Source organism: Coptis chinensis, chromosome 3 (genome assembly GCF_015680905.1).
Source record: "Coptis chinensis isolate HL-2020 chromosome 3, ASM1568090v1, whole genome shotgun sequence".
Lineage (NCBI taxonomy): Eukaryota > Viridiplantae > Streptophyta > Magnoliopsida > Ranunculales > Ranunculaceae > Coptis > Coptis chinensis.
In genome coordinates, this window is record NC_141458.1 from 25,862,561 (window position 1) to 25,881,467 (window position 18,907).

The 18,907-nt window shown below is 44.4% G+C and overlaps 1 protein-coding gene and 1 pseudogene across 1 annotated transcript; both read right to left on the reverse strand.

Annotated features, from left to right (window-relative positions):
* Window positions 1–3,138: 3,138 nt before the first annotated feature.
* LOC147508859 (rust resistance kinase Lr10 pseudogene) lies at window positions 3,139–4,480 on the reverse strand (annotated as a pseudogene).
* A 10,343-nt stretch (window positions 4,481–14,823) lies between these two features.
* On the reverse strand, window positions 14,824–16,687 carry LOC147508860 (G-type lectin S-receptor-like serine/threonine-protein kinase At1g34300). The gene is made up of 2 exons (XM_086601217.1): window positions 16,443–16,687; window positions 14,824–16,315 (listed from the first exon to the last, which is right to left on the reverse strand). The coding sequence occupies exons 1-2, from the start codon at window positions 16,477–16,479 to the stop codon at window positions 15,126–15,128; spliced, it is 1,227 nt and encodes a 408-aa protein (XP_086457343.1). The 5' UTR covers window positions 16,480–16,687; the 3' UTR covers window positions 14,824–15,125.
* Between the last annotated feature and the right edge of the window lie 2,220 nt (window positions 16,688–18,907).

Below are 18,907 nucleotides of genomic sequence, written 5' to 3' on the forward strand. Positions count from 1 at the left end.
GCCTTCGAATTTTCTCTTTCAGTCCTATATATCACTATACACATGAATAATTACTATATGTAGAATTACTACATGCATAATTACGTTTAATTTAGATTTACCTTATTCTTATTAAATGCATCATCATCCATTCCTCTATTTTCTTCACTTTGAACTTGTTCTACATTTTCTTCTTAAATGGGGTCATTTGGAACTTGTTCTACATTTTCTTCTTGAATAGGATCATTCGGAACTTGTTCTACATTTTCTTCTTGAATGGGGTCACTTATAACTTGTTCTACATTTTCTTCTTGAATGGGGTCATGATGCATTACATTTTCTTCTTCATCTTCATGTTCTAAAATGGGGTTGGGCTTTTCCATTAGTGTTTAGTGTTAGTGTTAAGATACAGTTTTCTTTAGGGTTTAAGGTTTTTGATGGTGAAAGATAAGAGAATAAAATAGAAGGGCTGAAAATGTTGCAACAAGTCAAATTCACTTTGGTTTAGGAGGTGCCCAACACAAAACAACTTTTGGTAATTATTTTTGTTTTTGGGGTCTGCCCAACACAATATGGGGTCCCGCAGTAACAAACACCAAAACTAACCATAACTAAGGTTGTGTTTGATATCCCCATTTGCCATGACAAATGCAAATAAATAGCACTATTCACTTGTTTGCCACTGTTTGATGTGTTTTTCGAGTCATGGCAAATTTTTTTTGGATTTGCAATAAGTTGTCATTTGCCATGATTTTGGTGGCAAAATTTACTCTGGGGGGAGCTGAGTAAATTTTGCAACGAGAAATTTGTACACAAATTTGCAACCAAAATAAATGGATTTGCCACCAAAAAAAAAAAGAGCCCGACAAAAAAAAAAAAAAAAAAACTCTCAATCACTAGAGCGCTCAACCAGGTTGGCCTTCTTCCCATTTTCTCTCAATCCCTCCTTCTACTCTCATTAGTTTCTCTCATATTTGTCATTAACCTCTTCTTCTCTCACACTCTCATTAATTTCTCTCCTCGCACAGTTGTGTATCGATTTGGAGACAAGCAACATAATCATCGACTTGCATAACTCGACTGAGGAGGTTTGTTCATCTCTTTCTCTCTCTCAATCTCTCTCATGTGTGTGCATGTTAATTTTTATCCTCTAATACTTTTATGTTAGGGTTAGGGTTCAAGTATATATAATGATTTCAATTTTATCATTTTTTGTTTATTTAGATTGTTAATTCAGTGCATGATTGTTGAGTATTTGGCTCTGTTTTTATTATTCCGAAGATCTTGAAGAGCAGTTTGAACCTTTGAGGGGTGGAAGGTAAATAACAAAGAGAGAAATTGTGGGAATACGGACATAGCTTATCAAATGCTCAAAATTGTCTCACATTTGGCATTGATCAACTTCATTGGTTCTGGGCTTCTGGCTTGCTTATAAGTTTTAATTAGCTTAAAGCATATTCCTCATTGATTTTGATTGGCTTGGCAGCCTTAGCTTGATTAATCCACCACAAAAGAAGTTCCATTTATACCTTTCAATATCTGAGTTGAAAATTGAAACTAAATAAACCAATAATAAGTCCAGAGTCCCCCATGTAGAAATGAAAAATATATCGTAAAATATATCTAACAACACCATTTTGCTTTCGAACTTTGTTATCTAGGTTGCAAACTGCATATTTGACACCATTTAGATAGTGGGCTTTATTTCAAAACAGCCTTTGTCGACTTCCCTTTCATAGCTATATTATCTTATCATCTTGAAATATGAGTGCAGAGAGTGTGCTGAGTGTGGTGAGTGCAGAGAGTGTGTTGAGTGTGGTAAGTGGTGCAGTGTGCTGTGTGCTGAGTGTGCTGAGCGCTGAGAGTGTGCAGAGTGCTGAGTGTGGTGAGTGTGCAGAGTGTGTTGTGTGCTGAGTGTGCAGAGTGTGGTGAGTGTATTTGTGGTTTTGTGTGTGTGAGTGTGAGTGTGGTGAGTGTGTGCTGGTGGTGGTAGTGTGGTGAGTGGGACGTGCGTTTTGTGATGTTGCGTGTGTGTGAGTGTGCTGGTGGTGTGGTGAGTGTGGTGAGTGTGGTGAGTGTGTGCTGGTGGTGGTAGTGTGGTGAGTGTGAATTTGTAGTGTTGTGTGTGTGAGTGTGGTGGTAATGCGATGAGTGCGTGCTGGAGGTGGCAGGTGGTTTAGTGGTGTAATGACTAGTGTGTGTGGACTGGTGTGCAGTGGTGTCACCGGTGGTAAGGATGATGGGTGGTGGTGTGTATGGTGTATTTGGTAGTGCAGTGGATTGTTGTTATTCTTTGCTGCTGCTTTGGTGATGGTGGTTCCAGTGCCGCCATCGCTGGTGCTTTGGTGATGGTGGTTCAGTGCCGCTGCTGCTGGTGATGGTGGTTCCAAGTGTTGCTACTGCTACAGCTGATCCAAATTTCTTGCAAGTACCCGGGAGGGGTATATCAGCTTCTTCCTCTGGCTCCAGCATAAACTGAGTGCAAGATAACTACCTTTAATTTTTTGGTCTAATAATTATGAGATCATAGAATTCTTGGAAGTCTTATTAATTTCCATTTGTAATTCAATATAGTACAGAAGGTGCTAAACCCATTTGTCATTTTCTTGAGATTCTTCAAGTAGAGAACACTGATTGAAGTTCTTTAAAATTCATTTCTATTGTAACATCCCGAGCTTTTGCAAGCATCTATTGACTCCACTCAGAGAACATGTCATTTTACATTATTTTCGTTACAATTGCTTTCTGGAACTACATCCCTCTTGCACAGTTGCACTTAAATTGGATAATTCAGTAACAACTCAAAGAAAAATATGTCACATTCTCAAGTGCTTTAGCTCTATGCCTTCCAACATGCATAACCAGATTCGTGTCTTGAACATACCACACAAGACATACACTAGACTACTAGAGGGACCGAATCATCAAATGTAGGCTTCAACCAAATTGAGATTTTGGTACATTTTATGTTTTTGTGGCAAGTCTTTATACTTTTTTTTTAGTGTTATATAAGTGAAGCCATATACAAATAAAATAAATTTACAAATAAGAGTAGCTATAATTTTTTAATCTTAAATATTTTAAAAGTACAAAAATAAAAAAAATGAAATATTTGTCGCGGCAAATTTGGACAATCAAACAGCAGCAAATGGTTGCAAATCAGGACAAATGATATTTACCACAATATCATTAAACAGTGGCAAATTAAATTTGCCACAAGTTATTTACAATTGTCACATAGCAAATTTGGCAGTGGCAAATGGTGACAAAATTTGCATTTGCCATAGCTCCTATCAAACATAGCCTAAGTGTGCAAATGGATTAGTGGGTGTGGGTATATCCACCCCTCCTTCCAACATCTTCACCACGAGGTTCATCCACGGCCTTGAGTCGGGTCGATACTGGACACACCAAAGAGCGACCTTACCATACCTCTATCCTTCTCCTCAACCCCACATACCACCATAAGGTCCACTGTTTCTCCCTTTTCGAACTTGTTCCAAACCCATTTGGGGAACCACTCTTGGCTTTCAAGATTCTTCCTCCTTCCAATGATCTCAAATAGGAGCATGCCAAATCTGTAAACATCACACTTACGAGTTATAGGAAACGGCATCCACAGCTCGGGTGCAGCGTACCCTGGAGTTCCTCTTCCTCCTGTCATAGTTACATGTGTATTGTCCCTGTTACAGAGTTTTGCTAATCCGAAATCTGCAACTTTAGGGATGAAACTTAAATCCAAGAGAATATTTCCTGGCTTTATATCATAGTGGATAATTCTCTGTTGGCATTCTTCATGTAAGTAGGCGATTCCCTTAGCCGTCCCAACAGCTATTTCATTAAGCTTTTCAAATTCTATCTCCCCTTTCCCTTGAAACAAGAACCTGTCAAGTGATCCATTCACCATAAATTCGTATACAAGAGCTCGTATGTCCCATTCAAAGCAGAAACCATAGAGTCGAACCAAATGGGAGGTTCCAGAACATGTTTATTATAGGTTTTGTTAAGTTCTTATAGTGCTACTGTGTGAGTAGACTGTAAGTAGCTCCTCATGTACTCCCCCCCCCCCCCCCCACAACCACCTTTCATCAATACAAATTTTTGCTTACTTAGAAAAAAAAAAGAAACCATAGAGTCGAACCAAATTCAAGTGATGAGTTCTTCCAATTGTACTCACTTACGCCATAAACCTGCCGCTTTCGATTCTCTTGTCGAACTCCCATTGAGAATCTTCTTCTGCATTGGTACTCCATTACTAAAAATGCCTTTATAAACTGCCCCAAAACCACCTGTGCCTAACAAGGCGATTGAAATTATCGGTAGCTATCCTTAGTTCTTTGGGAGGAAAATCGATAGGCTTTTCTCTTTCCATGTCAAGTAAGAACTTATCCATGGCAAGTGTGCGAAACCTCGAAGTGCGGAGCAACAGTTCTTTTGCTCTAGCCCTTTTCCGGCATACCCGCACAACAATCTTGTAGGGGGCGATATCCTCATAGGGCATCGCGACTCGCGTGGAGCATAAGTTTAACCGAAGATATCGACCTCCAAGACGGACACGAGAACGGCCTCTAGCGGGCACTCATAGATTAATCCAAGGCGACCTCCAAGACCGACTGCGAGTAGCTCGAGTAGGTGGTGCTTAACGAAGACATCTCGATCACGAACACTTCATCGGATATAGAACGCCGGATAGAAACACATCCCACCTGGGGTAATGATTGCCAATATCTTAGTGGTAATCTCAACACCGGAAATAGGGACTACCGCATCTACCCCAATCATAACAGATCCAACCCAACACTCATCCGCGATCTCCACCCTACATTTGTACAAAAGAATACACGTGTCAGAAGGATCTCCTCTCTCAAAACTCTATAAATACCAACCTACTGGAACTACGTCAGACCTGATTCTTCTCTCCCCAGAAAAAGGAAAAACGAGAAGATCGTAGGCGATTAAGCTTCACGCTGGCGACCTCGGTCACATCAAAAATCCTAACCCTTCCCGTTCATCCTAGTAGTAATTAGGAGAAAACCAAAACGCTCCTTTACATTGGCGCCGTCTGTGGTTTCGATTACTGGAGAGCCACTTGAGATCATCTCTAATTCTCCAGCCCACGAAGCATGGTTAGCATAGAAGCTCAAGTTCAAAACCTTGCTCACCAGTTGGGAGTAACGAATGAGAGCATTTCCTTGCTCAGGGAGGAAAATGCTACGTTACGCGCTCAGGTGGATAGTTATCAGCAACAACAAGTCGGAAACGGAGCTGAACACAGCATCAATGACGTTAATCAGCAGCTTAACGAGTTGTCCCAAAGGATTGGCCAGACCTCTGCGAAGAAGGACTCGACACAGATTGTACACAAGATGCTTAAGACGTATCGCGCATCTCCGTTCACCGCAGAGGTCCTCAGCAAATCCTCTCCACACGACTTCATCCAGCCACGCTTTCCTATGTACGACGGCAGCACCTGCCCTGGTCAGCATGTGGCTCGCTATATTCAAAGTCTGGCACTTTACAGCTCACCTGAGTTTGATTATCTCCACTGCAGATTATTTCCAGCCAGCCTCAAGGATGGCGCTCTCGATTGGTTCTTTTCACTGGAGTCTGATTCTATCAACACCTTCGAAAGCGCTTTCATCGATTTGTTCGCCCGGCCAAGATGCGCCCACAACAGCGGAAGAAGGCGATCTTGATTCTCTGTTTCAATTATCTTTCAAGGAGGGCTAAACCATTCGCGGAATTCCTAGGGACGGTTCAAGGCGAAGGCTGGCGTGCATGGAAAGTGGCTTGAAAGAATCTTTTCGCCACACCTTTTTTTTCTAATGCTTGCCGAGTGCGAAACAGTGACCTTGCTAGGTCGCTGATGAAGGCCCGGCAGGTCTCTTATCAAGCTCGGCGTTATTGTTTAGTCCAAAACAAGTTATTCAGGAAATCCGCTGGTGGCCCACACCTACGATGCATTACCCCAGAACAGGGTCAATTAATTTTTGCAGAAATCCACGAAGGAGAATGTGGAAATCACGCCGGCGGCCGCTCATTAGCTCACAAGGCCATCTCTCAAGGATATTTCTGGCCCCGGATGCAGATCGATGCTAAAGCATACGTCCTCAAATGTCTCAAATGCCAAAGCGTCGCCACAATATCATCCAACTGCGCTTAACCGTCAAGATAGCGAGCCGGTGGCCATTTCACATGGGGCATGGACATTATGGGACCATTCATCCCCGGAAGAGTCGCGGCTTCCGCTTTGTCCTAGCTGCCACCGACTACTTCACCAAGTGGGTCGAGGCCATTCCCCTCGCACACGTCAAAGAGTCCCATGTCCGCAACTTCATCTGGACTCATATTATCACCAGATTTGGGTTACCACATACACTGGTAATGGACAATGGGCCTCAATTCAAAGGCCGAACAGTCAAAGAGTTCCTAGCCAAGTGGAAGATCATTCATGCGTTCTCTACTCCGCGATGCATTTTCGAGTAATGGTCAAGCGAGAGCCCGATTAACAAAGCTATCTTGGAAAATTTGAAGAAAAAGATTGAGAAGAATAAGAGCCAATGGCCAAATCAGTTGGAAAACATTCTATGGGCTCACCGCACAACAGCTCGCTCCAGTACCGGCGAGTCGCCATTCTCCTTATGTTATGGCACAGAAGCCGTAATTCCCACCGAACTGACCGTCACTACAACTCGATCAGAACTTGTCGAATCAGGGCATAACGACTCCGTGTTATCACGAGACGTCGACCTGCTGGAAGAAAAGCGGGACTTAGCTGCCGTCAGAGTCGCCTCTTATCAGCAAACTCTGAAGAACTCCTACAACAAGCGAGTTCATCCTAGGTCTTTTCAACCTGGTGACCTAGTGCTCAAAAAGACGCAGGACGACTCCAAGTTAGCACCCACATGGGAAGGCCCCTACATCGTGGAACGCGTCGTTGGCAATGGAGCATACTGGATAAGAACCCAAGAGGGGAAGATGTTGCCTCGACCTTGGAATACTTATCTACTGAAAAAAATTTTTTATCAGTAGCGCCATTCATGTTGTAAATCTTTTGTTTTCATTAATGTAAGACAAGTTTTGCAGGCCGACCGATACTATCTACTCCGGTTAGTCGTATTAGTGCGACTCGCGGGCTACATAGCCTCTCCATTCTTGTTACGTCGAGGACCTATATTTCTAGGATCGACTACACGAGAACGCTCTCGAATGAGGACGACTCTCGGGGAGCTCACGGGCTACATAGCCTCTCCAATTCTTGTTACGTCGAGGACCTATATTTCTAGGATCGACTACTACGAGAACGCTCTCGAAGCGGCGGCTCGGGGAGCTCACGGGCTACATAGCCTCTCCAATTCTTGTTACGTCGAGGACCTATATTTCTAGGATCGACTACGAGAACGCCTCACCGAAAGCGCGCTCTCGGGGAGCTCACGGGCTACATAGCCTCTCCAATTCTTGTTACGTCGAGGGACCTATATTTCTAGGATCGACTACACGAGAAGCTACCGGCGCGGGCGGCTCTCAGGAGCTCACAGGCTACATAGCCTCTCCAATTCTTGTTACGTCGAGGACCTATATTTCTAGGATCGACTACTACGCGAGAACGCCTCGGCCGAATGCGGGCGACTCGGGGCTCACGGGCTACATAGCCTCTCCAATTCTTGTTACGCCGAGGGACCTATATTTCTAGGATCGACTACTGCGAGAACGCTCACCGAAAGCGCGACTCTCGGGGAGCTCACGGGCTACATAGCCTCTCCAATTCTTGTTACGACGAGGACCTATATTTCTAGGATCGACTACGCGAACGCTCTCGCCGGCGGCGCTCTGCGAAGCTCTGCGGCTACATAGCCTCTACAATTCTTGTTACGTCGAGGGGGCCTATATTTCTAGGGTCGACCATACGAGAGCGCTCTCCTCGAAAGCAAAGCGCTCTCCGGAGCTCCACGGGCACCATAACCCATCCGGTTCTGTCACATCAGCGACCTATATTTCTAGGGTTGACTACTTAACGGGGACGATATTTCTAAGATCAAGATATTAGTTACACACAAACACACGGCAGCATGCATACACATCCAAAACAACGTTACATGACAATACGTCATCACAACTACGTCCACCGATCTGCTGGGATTACCCAGGAAATCCAGATCGATGATCATTACAAAAATTCAACAAGTCTTGAACGCCACTTTCGTGGAAACCGGTTAAGCCGAATGAAAATGTCGAACGCTTTCGGGCAAGCCCGAAAACACAGACTCTATTGTTTGCTCTCGTATAAAGAGAGAAATGTAAACTACAATCACAACTTCAGCTTAACAGAGTCACAGGACGATCACCTTATCAATTCTCAGTAATGACGTGCTTGTCTTCAGGGGCTGCGCTAGTCGAAGCAGTATGCCGAGCCGACCTCAGCATCACACGCATCTCAGGCTTTTCTTCCTCGCCGCGACTTTCGTTCTCCTCGGTAGCGTCATACTTTTCGTCCAGGCGGCATAAGCGTCTGAGGCCGATTATCGCCTATGCCCGGCTTTTCGGCGCCACCGCCGACATTTCTTAGCATAAGCGATCCGGCCGTCAATTCCTTTTCCAGCTCCGTCAAATCCGTCACCAGTACAGCGTTCTCAGCAGTTACGTTCTGGTACTTGGTGGACATCACTTCCAGTTTCTTCTTGTCCACCCCCCCCGCTTCGCATCAACCCCGACTCCGCGTGCGGGTTACCACCGATCTCGAGCGGCGCACGACCTCTTTCGACTTATCATACCACGCAAGAAACTGCATGAACATCATTAGAACACCGGCCTCCCACGGAGGTCGAGACAACGATTTAAGCTCGGGAACTCACCAAACAAGCGGCCATATCCATCGTCCCGGTGAGTGTCCCCATGTCCTCGTCCCTCAACTTCGCTTTATCTCCATCTAGCACAATCCCCTTGAGCGCTAGTCGCTATGGGGGGCCGAGTGGAAGCTTCTGATCCGGCGTTTCACCATCCGCTTCTTCCCGTCTTTTCCGGGTAGTAGAATTAAGCTCCCCACATCCTTACATGGCGGGGCGAACTCTCACATGGCGGGCGACCTTGCCCCATTTCGTTCGTTCTTCGGTCGGCGACCGATCATTTCGCCCACTTTCGTGGTGGCGACGAAGACAATTCGCCCGGCCAGGCGACTATCTCTCCTTGCTCGCTTATGACCCTTTGTTTCTCCATCGGCAACCTTCCCTCTTCCCTCGATCGCCATGAACATGAGGCTCAAACTCCATTTCCTCCATTGATAGAGGGGCGTTTCTCTCAAAAGCGCGCGACATCTAGCCATCTTACCCTAGCGGCAAAGTTGCAGCCGGCCAAAGTTAATACTTACTCTAGGTATTTCTCAAACCGAATAACACGCGATAGAAGAAGCCACATACGATGAACAAGCGGCTGACGAAAAAAGCCGCGGTGCAAAGCGAGCAGCGATGAGGAAGGAAAGCTTAGGCGAAACAATGACGGAACCTCTTGATGATATAATGCGCGGCGGTTTATATTCCTTAGGAAAGCGTCTTTTCCTAAGTGCCTCATTATCACCTTGAGGCGCCAAACGCCATCGCCCGCCATCATTATGTCCCATGAACCGCTCGTCTCCTACACGTGTCGCGACGCAGCGGCGGAACTGCGGTTGGCGGCAATGAATCGAGCAATTCGACTGCGGCTCGAGCGGATTCGGCGATCGATGCTCACGTTAGCGGCGTCGCGCGCCGCAATCTCAAGCACTCAACAACGGGGCGCTCCCCATTTTACCAATCATAAGTAAGGAGGTCGTCACCACAATGGGCCTACCCGCGTTCCATTCTAAGCCGTGTCATCCTACATCACTATGAGTGGGCGGGACGACTTTCGGACATACACCACAACACAACTATTTACCATCGCGATATAAACAAGGGTAAATCTGGTTTAATAGCTTTATCATACATTTCGGTGTTGAGCGAGTTCTTTGAGATTACTTTCGGAAATCCAACCCGGCCCCACACGAGTTCGTCACATTCGGCTACCCCGAATCAGCAAGAAACACCTACTTGTTCAGGATTACAGTACACAAACATAAGAAAGGCGAATCGCCCCGGGTTACCCGGGAAACCGGTTTATTGTATCCACAAACATATAAGGCGATAAACAGACAAAGAACAAATTTTACAACTCGTCATCTCCCGCCACATTAACTACTCCTCCACGCTCAAACGCTTCATCGACCTCAGCCTCTCTCCCGTCCACAATGATCGCTATGCCATCCAACTCTAAGCTCATCACTGCATCGGGTGCAGCGGCTTATTTCGAAAGCAACCCCCGGCCGCACGCTCCACGCGGAAGAGGCAATCGCCACCGGCATCCCACGGAACCTCCTCCGCGAGGGGCGGGGGCCGACGGCGTGGCGTGTTCCTCCTTCAAGGCATTGTAGTCGGTCTCGGTTCAACGAAGTCTGCGTCCGGTGTGTCATAGGCGATTAGCGCGTCGAGCAACCTTCTTGCGGTCAAGGCGTACTTTCGTTCAACCTTCCATTTCCACGGTAGTTTTGCGCACATTATCTTGACTCCTCCTAGCTTTTGCCTCACTCTTTCCGCCGTATCTTTCAGCGGCTTGGCGAGTCAACGCTTCATGGGCTCTCTTCAAGTCTTCCGGTTCCCGCGCTCCATCTGCGGCGCCCTGACATTTTTCAGCTCCTCACCCGGCCTTCAAAGACCATTTCCCTATCGATTACGGAACCTGGCGATCTCTTTCAACTTCGAAATCCGCTCTCACCGCGCACGAACATACACATGGTTAGCACAACAGCAATTTGCATAAGCAAGCAAGTACCTCAGATGAAGTTATAGACATACCACGCATTGCGCAATTTCCATTCGTCTCAAGTTGTCAGCTAACCCCTTCTCATCTAGCTCTCTGCGGTTGCCATCCAGAGCTATTTGTTCTAGCAAACAACCCGCTATCTTACTGGATCTGAAGCGGCCGATTAAAGCCGTTTCCGCGGTCTTGTTGCGCCCCATTCTCGTCGGATAGACAAAATGTCCTTCGGATCGTCCGAAGACGCCACCGCTTTCCGATTCGCCTTTACGTGGAGCCTTGGCCTTCTTCACCGGATGGGATCGGCGTCCGGTCCGAGGCGCCGGACCCCATTCCAAAAGTGGCCAAGTCCATGACCTGCTCAGGTCGGGCCCCACTACGGCGAGATACCGTGGCCCCAGCCGCTCCACCATCAGATCCGCCCCCCGTGCTAGCACCATCTCCACGAGCATGTCGAGCTACTTTCGCAGCTCGTCCAGCGTCCTGCTCAGAGACGTCGCGGGGCCTCCTCTCCGACCTGCCCCTAGCACGAGCAGTCAAAACCACTGGCTCCAACTCTACGGGGAGCCTCCATCGAACCCCATTCGGGCCGATTGCGATCCTCCGGCTCTCGAGGATTCCCCTCGCAGGCCGCCTTCCCCGCACCAGCTGCTCTCCTCCTCGTGTTATCGGATCAGCATGCGCTTCTCCATCACCGCCCGGCGTCGTTCGACTTAGAGCCCGCTCCTTTTGCACCTTCCTCTTCTCCCGGATCGCAGCCCCTCCCTTTTCCTCAAAGAAATGAGCGACCTCGGGTAACTTCGCTTGTTTTTTCAGCGAGTCACCGGGCGAATCTTTCTATCTCCCCACGATCGGTTAAGCCGCTTCACGAGAAAACTCTGCAGACCAAAGCAAAACAAAAAGACTGTTAGAGCGGCTATCAAACGCGTTAGAAAAATAACAATGAAAAAGTATTCCTACCCACGGATATGTTACAAATCCTAGTTCGCGGTATACACCCGCTCACACGGTAATTGCCAACTAGCAACAACGGTCTCTTAGTCCAGGCCTCATTGCTTACTCCATCGATCACCTGCCGAGCGGCGTCGTCATGGTTTGCAAGCTAAAGTTCATGTTCCCGATCGGACGTATCACATAGTGCTCCACTATATCAGATACACCTATGTCATATTCCCCACTCGCGTTCAGCAGGTCGAACACCTTAAATAATCGCCAGGTGTTACCCACGAACTGACAGGGCGACTTCCAACAAAGCGCCAAGAAGTCGCATACCAGTTTCGAGAACGGTATGTGCATCTGGCGCTCTCGGTACCGCCCTCACAGATTATAACTCCACCGTTCGGCGGGTTATACTCCTCACTACGAACATTTTCACTCAGTCGTGGCTCGTATATCTCCAGGTCAGGGACATTAATCCCATACGCTGCCCTCAGCTCGGGGAAAGAGTTAGCAGCACGACGGTTCACTCTTCTAGGGGGCACATCGCTTGATGCCGACCTCTCCCCTCGACCTGACGTACTAGCCACGTCATCTCCTGACCGAGATCGGGCGTTACCCCCGCCCATCCTATCTTCTTCTTCTTCTTCTAACTCAACCCCCGCCCGACACTCGGCGATTCTTCATCCTCATACTCTCCACAACTCAAAGATATCTCTCGGACCTCCTCCGACCGAGTGTCATCAGAATCAGACATTATAACAACCCTTTTCTATCAAAGATTCAGTTCTAAACCCTATAGCCTTACAATAACCTACTTACTTAAAATAACGAGCCGGACAGAGAGGAAAGCAAATGGAAATGGGAAACGGCGGCGGGGAGCACTCACTGGAAAACCCTAGTCTGGCGTTTTTTGCGGAAGAAGAAGAAAACACGAAGTAACTTTTTCGTATTCCAAATTTGATTTTGTATAAACCGCCCGTTCAGTTACCAAGGAGTAATCATTACATCCTACGCTATAGCCCGCACACGTGTTCCAAGGCATCGTTCTTTTCGCCAGTTCCGCATAACGTTGCGTTGACGCGTTCGCTTTCAGCGCTTCGATTACATCGCGTGCACGTAAGATACAACTACCTTTTTCCCGCCAGTTCACCGGGCCACAATATTCAAAAGTGGCTCTACCGGTCGGTTCATCCACTCATTGTTAAGCTCCACGCTCCACCCGCCGTCCGACTCTTTCTCACCGGTAGCGTTTCCCTTACACCAACGCATCGAGAGGGGTTGTGTAGGGGCGATATCCTCATAGGGCATCGCTTTCGCGTGGAGCATAAGTTTAACCGAAGATATCGACCTCCAAGACGGACGAGAACAGCCTCTAGCGGGCACTCATAGATTAATCAAAGGCGACCTCCAAGACCGACTGCGAGTAGCTCGAGTAGGTGGTGCGAACGAACATCTCGTCACGAACACTTCATCGGATATAGAACGCTTCGGATAGAAACACATCCCACCTGGGGTAATGATTGCCAATATCTTAGTGGTAATCTCAACACCGGGAAATAGGGACTACCGCATCTACCCCCAATCATAACAGATCCAACCCAACACTCATCCGCGATCTCCACCCTACATTTGTACAAAAGAATACACGTGTCAGAAGGATCTCCTCTCTCAAAACTCTATAAATACCACCTACTGGAACTACGTCAGACCTGATTCTTCTCTCCCCAGAAAAAGGAAAAACGAGAGAAGATACGTAGGCAGTTCGCTCACAGCGACCTCGGTCACATCAAAAATCCTAACCCTTCCCGTTCATCCTAGTAGTAATTAGGAGAAAACCAAAACGCTCCTTTACAAATACCAATGTTTATTGCAATGACCACTCCAATGAACACTGCAGGGAGACAGAATAAATACAATAAAACATGAATACCTACTGACCTATATAATCAATCCGAGTTGATAAACAAAGTTTAATAGGAAACCATACAGGTGAAGTTCTTCTCGCCTACACAGGTTACATGCCTGTCAAGAACTGGCATACCCAAGCAAATCAATCCTAGTTCAAGAACTGGAAGCCATAAGAGCTGGGTTACATGCCTGCAACATGATGGGTGTGGAGAAGTTAGATGTGGTATCTGACTCTCTCAACGCAGTCAATTGCATTAAAAACAGGGAGGCTCCACCTTGGTATTGTCTGAATTTGGTTACAGTGATACAGGGTATTAGTGAATCTTTTGAGTCTATCTCATTTTGTCATGTCTTTAGGGAAACCAATAGGGTCGCTGATCAGTGATCACTTGGCTTCCCTATACAGTTCTTTTGATGTAAGTGTAGTGAACTTTGTACCTACTCTGGGGATGAGTTGAACAATATTGTAACAGAGGAGAAACTGAATAGGTTGTAAACCAGACATGTTCAATAAAATCTGGTGAGGGTCTGCCTAACCCTAGCTTAACCTTCGGGAAAAAAAAAGTTTAATAGGAAACTTGAAATCCTAAGAGAACTTACCCAAGAAAGCGGCAAGGACTGTTCCTGGATCACCGGCCGCCATTCCACAAAAGAGAAACAAGATGATCTGTGTTCCAAAAGCTCACACGCACAGTTTCGAAGAGATATGCAGATATAATGAATATGTAACTCGGTTCATTCAAGGCCATTTGGTCGGGAATAACTACTCTATCATCATTACTTTTGAATTGTGATCTTATTCTAAAGTTTAAGACATGTCAAAGTTTAAAGCATATTAAGTTGCAACATTTCCATAGAAATATGCCATGAAACCAATGAATATTGTACAAGTCTTTGATCATTTTCTTATGACAAGACCATAAAACCGGCAAAGCCATTGACTTCTATCATTCATAATTTTCGTTGTTTTAAATCGTTTTCTTAGATTTATGGTGCCAATCATTATCAAGACAACATAAACAAATTCTGGTTATATAGTTCTTAATTCCGACGTGAATTTACATTGAAATTTCAGGAAGATTGCTCCTCGTTTGGACACAGCTAGAAGTTGAGAAAGCAGCAACCAGGATTTAGGATGAAACTTTGTAAAGTCCGTACTAACGAGCTGAGACAGATACGCAACAGACAATGTTATCCTTGTATTCACCAGTGAAAGCTCGCGAGAGAAAAACAGTGCCTCTCCTTCCCTTTGTATCTGGTTAACATTTCGTTCTGATGACTACATTACCTAGTATTAATTTGAATCAACATCGTTGCTTTCTTGTTTTAAAAAAGTAACATGTGACAGTGGCTACAGGTGCTTGATGATTCTGCTTTGACAGGTGTACGTAGAAAATATTCTTCCTTTTGTAAGACTCACGTATAAGAAAGGATCATACATATACTTTCTGAAAGAAATATCTTCTCTACCAACCTTATGCAGAAACCATTTCAATTTGATATTTCCTCATGATAGGTGTTGTGTTTATTAGAGGAGATCTTGTAAGCATTTGAGATGAAGCTGATCCGAAACCGCTTTGTGTCCAGGTAGAAAAATCAATCAGATTTGGAGGAGTGCCCATAACTAAGTGTGCAAATGGATTAGTCGGCTGTGGTATATCCACCCCTCCTTCCAACATCTTCACCACGAGGCTCATCCACGGCCTTGAGTCCGGTCGATACTGAACACACCAAAGAGCAATCTTGACCATCCTTTCAACCATCTCTCTATCCTTCTCCTCAACCCCACATACCACCATAAGCTCCACTGTTTCTCCCTTTTCAAACTTGTTCCAAACCCATTTGGGGAACCACTCCTGGCTTTCTGGTAGATTGATGTCGTGATTCTTCCTCCTTCCAATGATCTCAAATAGAAGCATTCCAAAGCTGTAAACATCACACTTGTGAGTTATTGGAAACGGCATCCATAGCTCGGGTGCAGCATACCCTGGAGTCCCTCTTCCTCCTGTCATGGTTACATGTGTGTTGTCCCTATTACAGAGTTTTGCTAATCCGAAATCAGCAACTTTCGGGATGAAACTTGGATCCAAGAGAATATTTCCTGGCTTTATATCATAGTGGATAATTCTCTGTTGGCATTCTTCATGTAAGTAGGCAATTCCCTTTGCCGTCCCCACAGCTATTCCATTAAGCTTCTCAAATTCTATTGCCCTTTTCCCTTGAAACAGAAACCTGTCAAGTGATCCATTCACCATAAATTCGTATACAAGAGCTCGTATGTCCCGTTCAAAGCAGAAACCGAAGAGTCGAACCAAATTCAAGTGATGAGTTCTTCCAATGGTACTCACTTCTGCCATAAACTGCTGCTCGATCCTCTTGTCAGAAGTCCCATTGATAATCTTCACTGCTATTGGTACTCCATTACTAAAAATCCCTTTATAAACTGCCCCAAAACCACCTGCGCCTAACAAGTTGGTGAAATTATCCGTAGCAATCCTTAGTTGCTGGGAGGAAAATCTGATAGGCTTTTCTCTTTCCATGTCAAGTAAGAACTTATCCATGGAAAGTGTCTGAAACCTCGAGTCTGGAACAACAGTATCGTTTGCTCTATTAGCCCTTTTGTGGCATACCCAGAAAACAATACCGATCTTTATTGCAATGACCACTGCAGACGAAACAGATTAAAAAAACTATAAAAATTGAATACTGGCTGAAGTAAATAATCTATAAGCTATCAGACTTAAGGAACAAAGTTGAATAAAAACTATTTGAGATCCTGAGACAGAACTTACCCAAGACAAAGGCAACAACAATTCCCTCACCCGCCATCCACAAAAGAGAAACAGGATGACCTCTGAAGGAAAAAACTCGAAACGGATTATATCAAAGAGAAACGTTGATATACTGAAAATGTAGCTTTATTGATCGAGTCTATCATCAGTATTATTAATCTTATTTTAACGTCTAGATATGAAGTTACTAAAATCTTTCCTAGGTTCTTTGTTTGTATCTAAACATTGAGGACATTACGAAGAAATATGCCATGAAACCAATGAATCAATATGATTCGTCCTGAATATAAGACTGCGAAGCCGGCTAAAACATTGACTTTTATCTATTATAATCATCGTTTTTGTGATTTCGTGACACTTCATCAACACAACATTTAAAAAATATATATGGTGATACTGATATACATACTTGCAGTGAAATTTCAAGATCACTATTCGTACCAAAAGTGCTTGGATCATGCTGCTACAAACGCCAAATGTAATCTTATGAACACAAAATTCAAGTTTGCCCTTTCTACAATATCAAATTCCAAGCATTCCGAAACTTCCAAACTAAGTTGGCTTCTGTCAGCTGTGGGGAATCCATAATGCTGTTGATCAATGCAGCAGGATGTCTCCCGATTACTATTCTCATTCTCCTTGCCATTTAGCCTTCCCCATAGATTTATGTATTATCAGTATGAATTTTTTTGAATACATAGAGGTTGGTCCCTCAAAATAAGTTTAAATATTTTACTACCGCCTCTCAAAATTTTTGACTGTTTTTTAAACGTGAAGTCACAACATAGTCTTCTTATAATAAGTGTAGGAGCGCCATATCAAACCCAAATATTTTATTATTAATCTATTCAAGATTCCCTTACCAATGGACATCATTTTTAGTTGAAATTTTAATGGATACAATTGATTCACAGCTGCAAGAATTAAATCACAGGTTTAAGGAGGATGTAATGATATTGCTTGTTCTTAGCTCGGCTTTAGATCCCATGAACAATTATAGATCATTCAAAATTAATGATATTTGCGAGTTTACAAATAATTATTATCCGATGGATTTCACCGAGCAAGAAAATTTTCATTTGAGATACCAGTTGCAAAACTATGAGAATGACATTCTCACACACTCTGAGTTTCAAAATTTGTTACCCATTTTCAAGTTGTGTTAAGTTTTGATAGAAACAGGAAAGTCAACAATTTATCATCTTATAGATAGACTGATTCTGATTCGTCTTGTGTTGACTTTACTGTTTCAACCGCTACATCGGGCGTGCATTTTCAGCGATGAGGATTGTAAAGACCGGGCTCACGTAATAGATGATGAAAGATGATTATCTAGCAAATTATTTGATTGTGTTTATTGAGAAAGATATTGCTAGACAATTTGATAAAGATTCTATCATAGATGCTTTTGATGTCTTGAAGAAAACTCGGCGAGAGCGGCTTCAAATGCCTGACTTGGCTACTTGAGCTCCTTGTTCGATCTTTTTGTATAGGAGGATATAGGCTAACAAACCAATAGCTTCTTTTTGTTTGTAAATGTGGTATGTGGATACAACTGATCATGATTAATTGTATATCCTCTTTGATTTTGCAATCATACTTTTTGATGACAAATATATGTATGCAGAAACTATCATTCCAATTGTGGTGTTGTTCACTTACTGTCTATTACTATAGATAGTGTATAAGTCATTTTATGGTTAATTTATATGTACAATGCATAATTTATATGTTGGACTATAGTGTAGCGTGAGTGAATTTGTAGTAGAAGAATGAAAAAAATATAAGTGGTAAATTTGGGTTAACTAGTATTACCATATCCCTCTCCCCCTAGATGAGCCAATTAGGATTTTTTTTTTTTTTTTGTGTACCTTGGGGAGACCCTAATTTCCCCATCTAGTGTCGGGTGGGATCCTAATTGGCTCATCTGGGGGGGATGTGGTAATTTTTGTTTTCAGGCCTTAATGTGGTGGTGACCATAGTTATTATACTTACTTGCAAACCATCCGATCGGATATGTCAATTCAACGATTTGGCTTAGTTTTTGGAGACGAAAAAGCTGAGAGTGCACGTAATATATGGAATAAACCTCTTAAAATAGTCTATATAAGTGACTGTGGGGAGCTTAAAGTGGCCAAGCCTTTGCTTTCTCCTAGTCTGCCTTGATTGTTCCTTTTCGAGATCCATGGGGTATGTTCATAATTTGAATGTTTTACTTCATCTACTAATACGTTTTGTTATCCCTTGTTAATTACATGGTCAAAGTGGTAAACACGCTTCATGCTATTTCATTTTCTGAAATAGTATAAGCACTCTCCCCTAGGTCAAATTTATGGCTCAGTCTGGCCGTCTTGTATTTTGATTGTGTATATACACTGGCCCCCTAGGTCAGATTCCTGGCTCCGTCCCTGGCCTTCCCTAATCAGCTATGATATGGCATTCAGTACACTTCATCCAGGCTATAT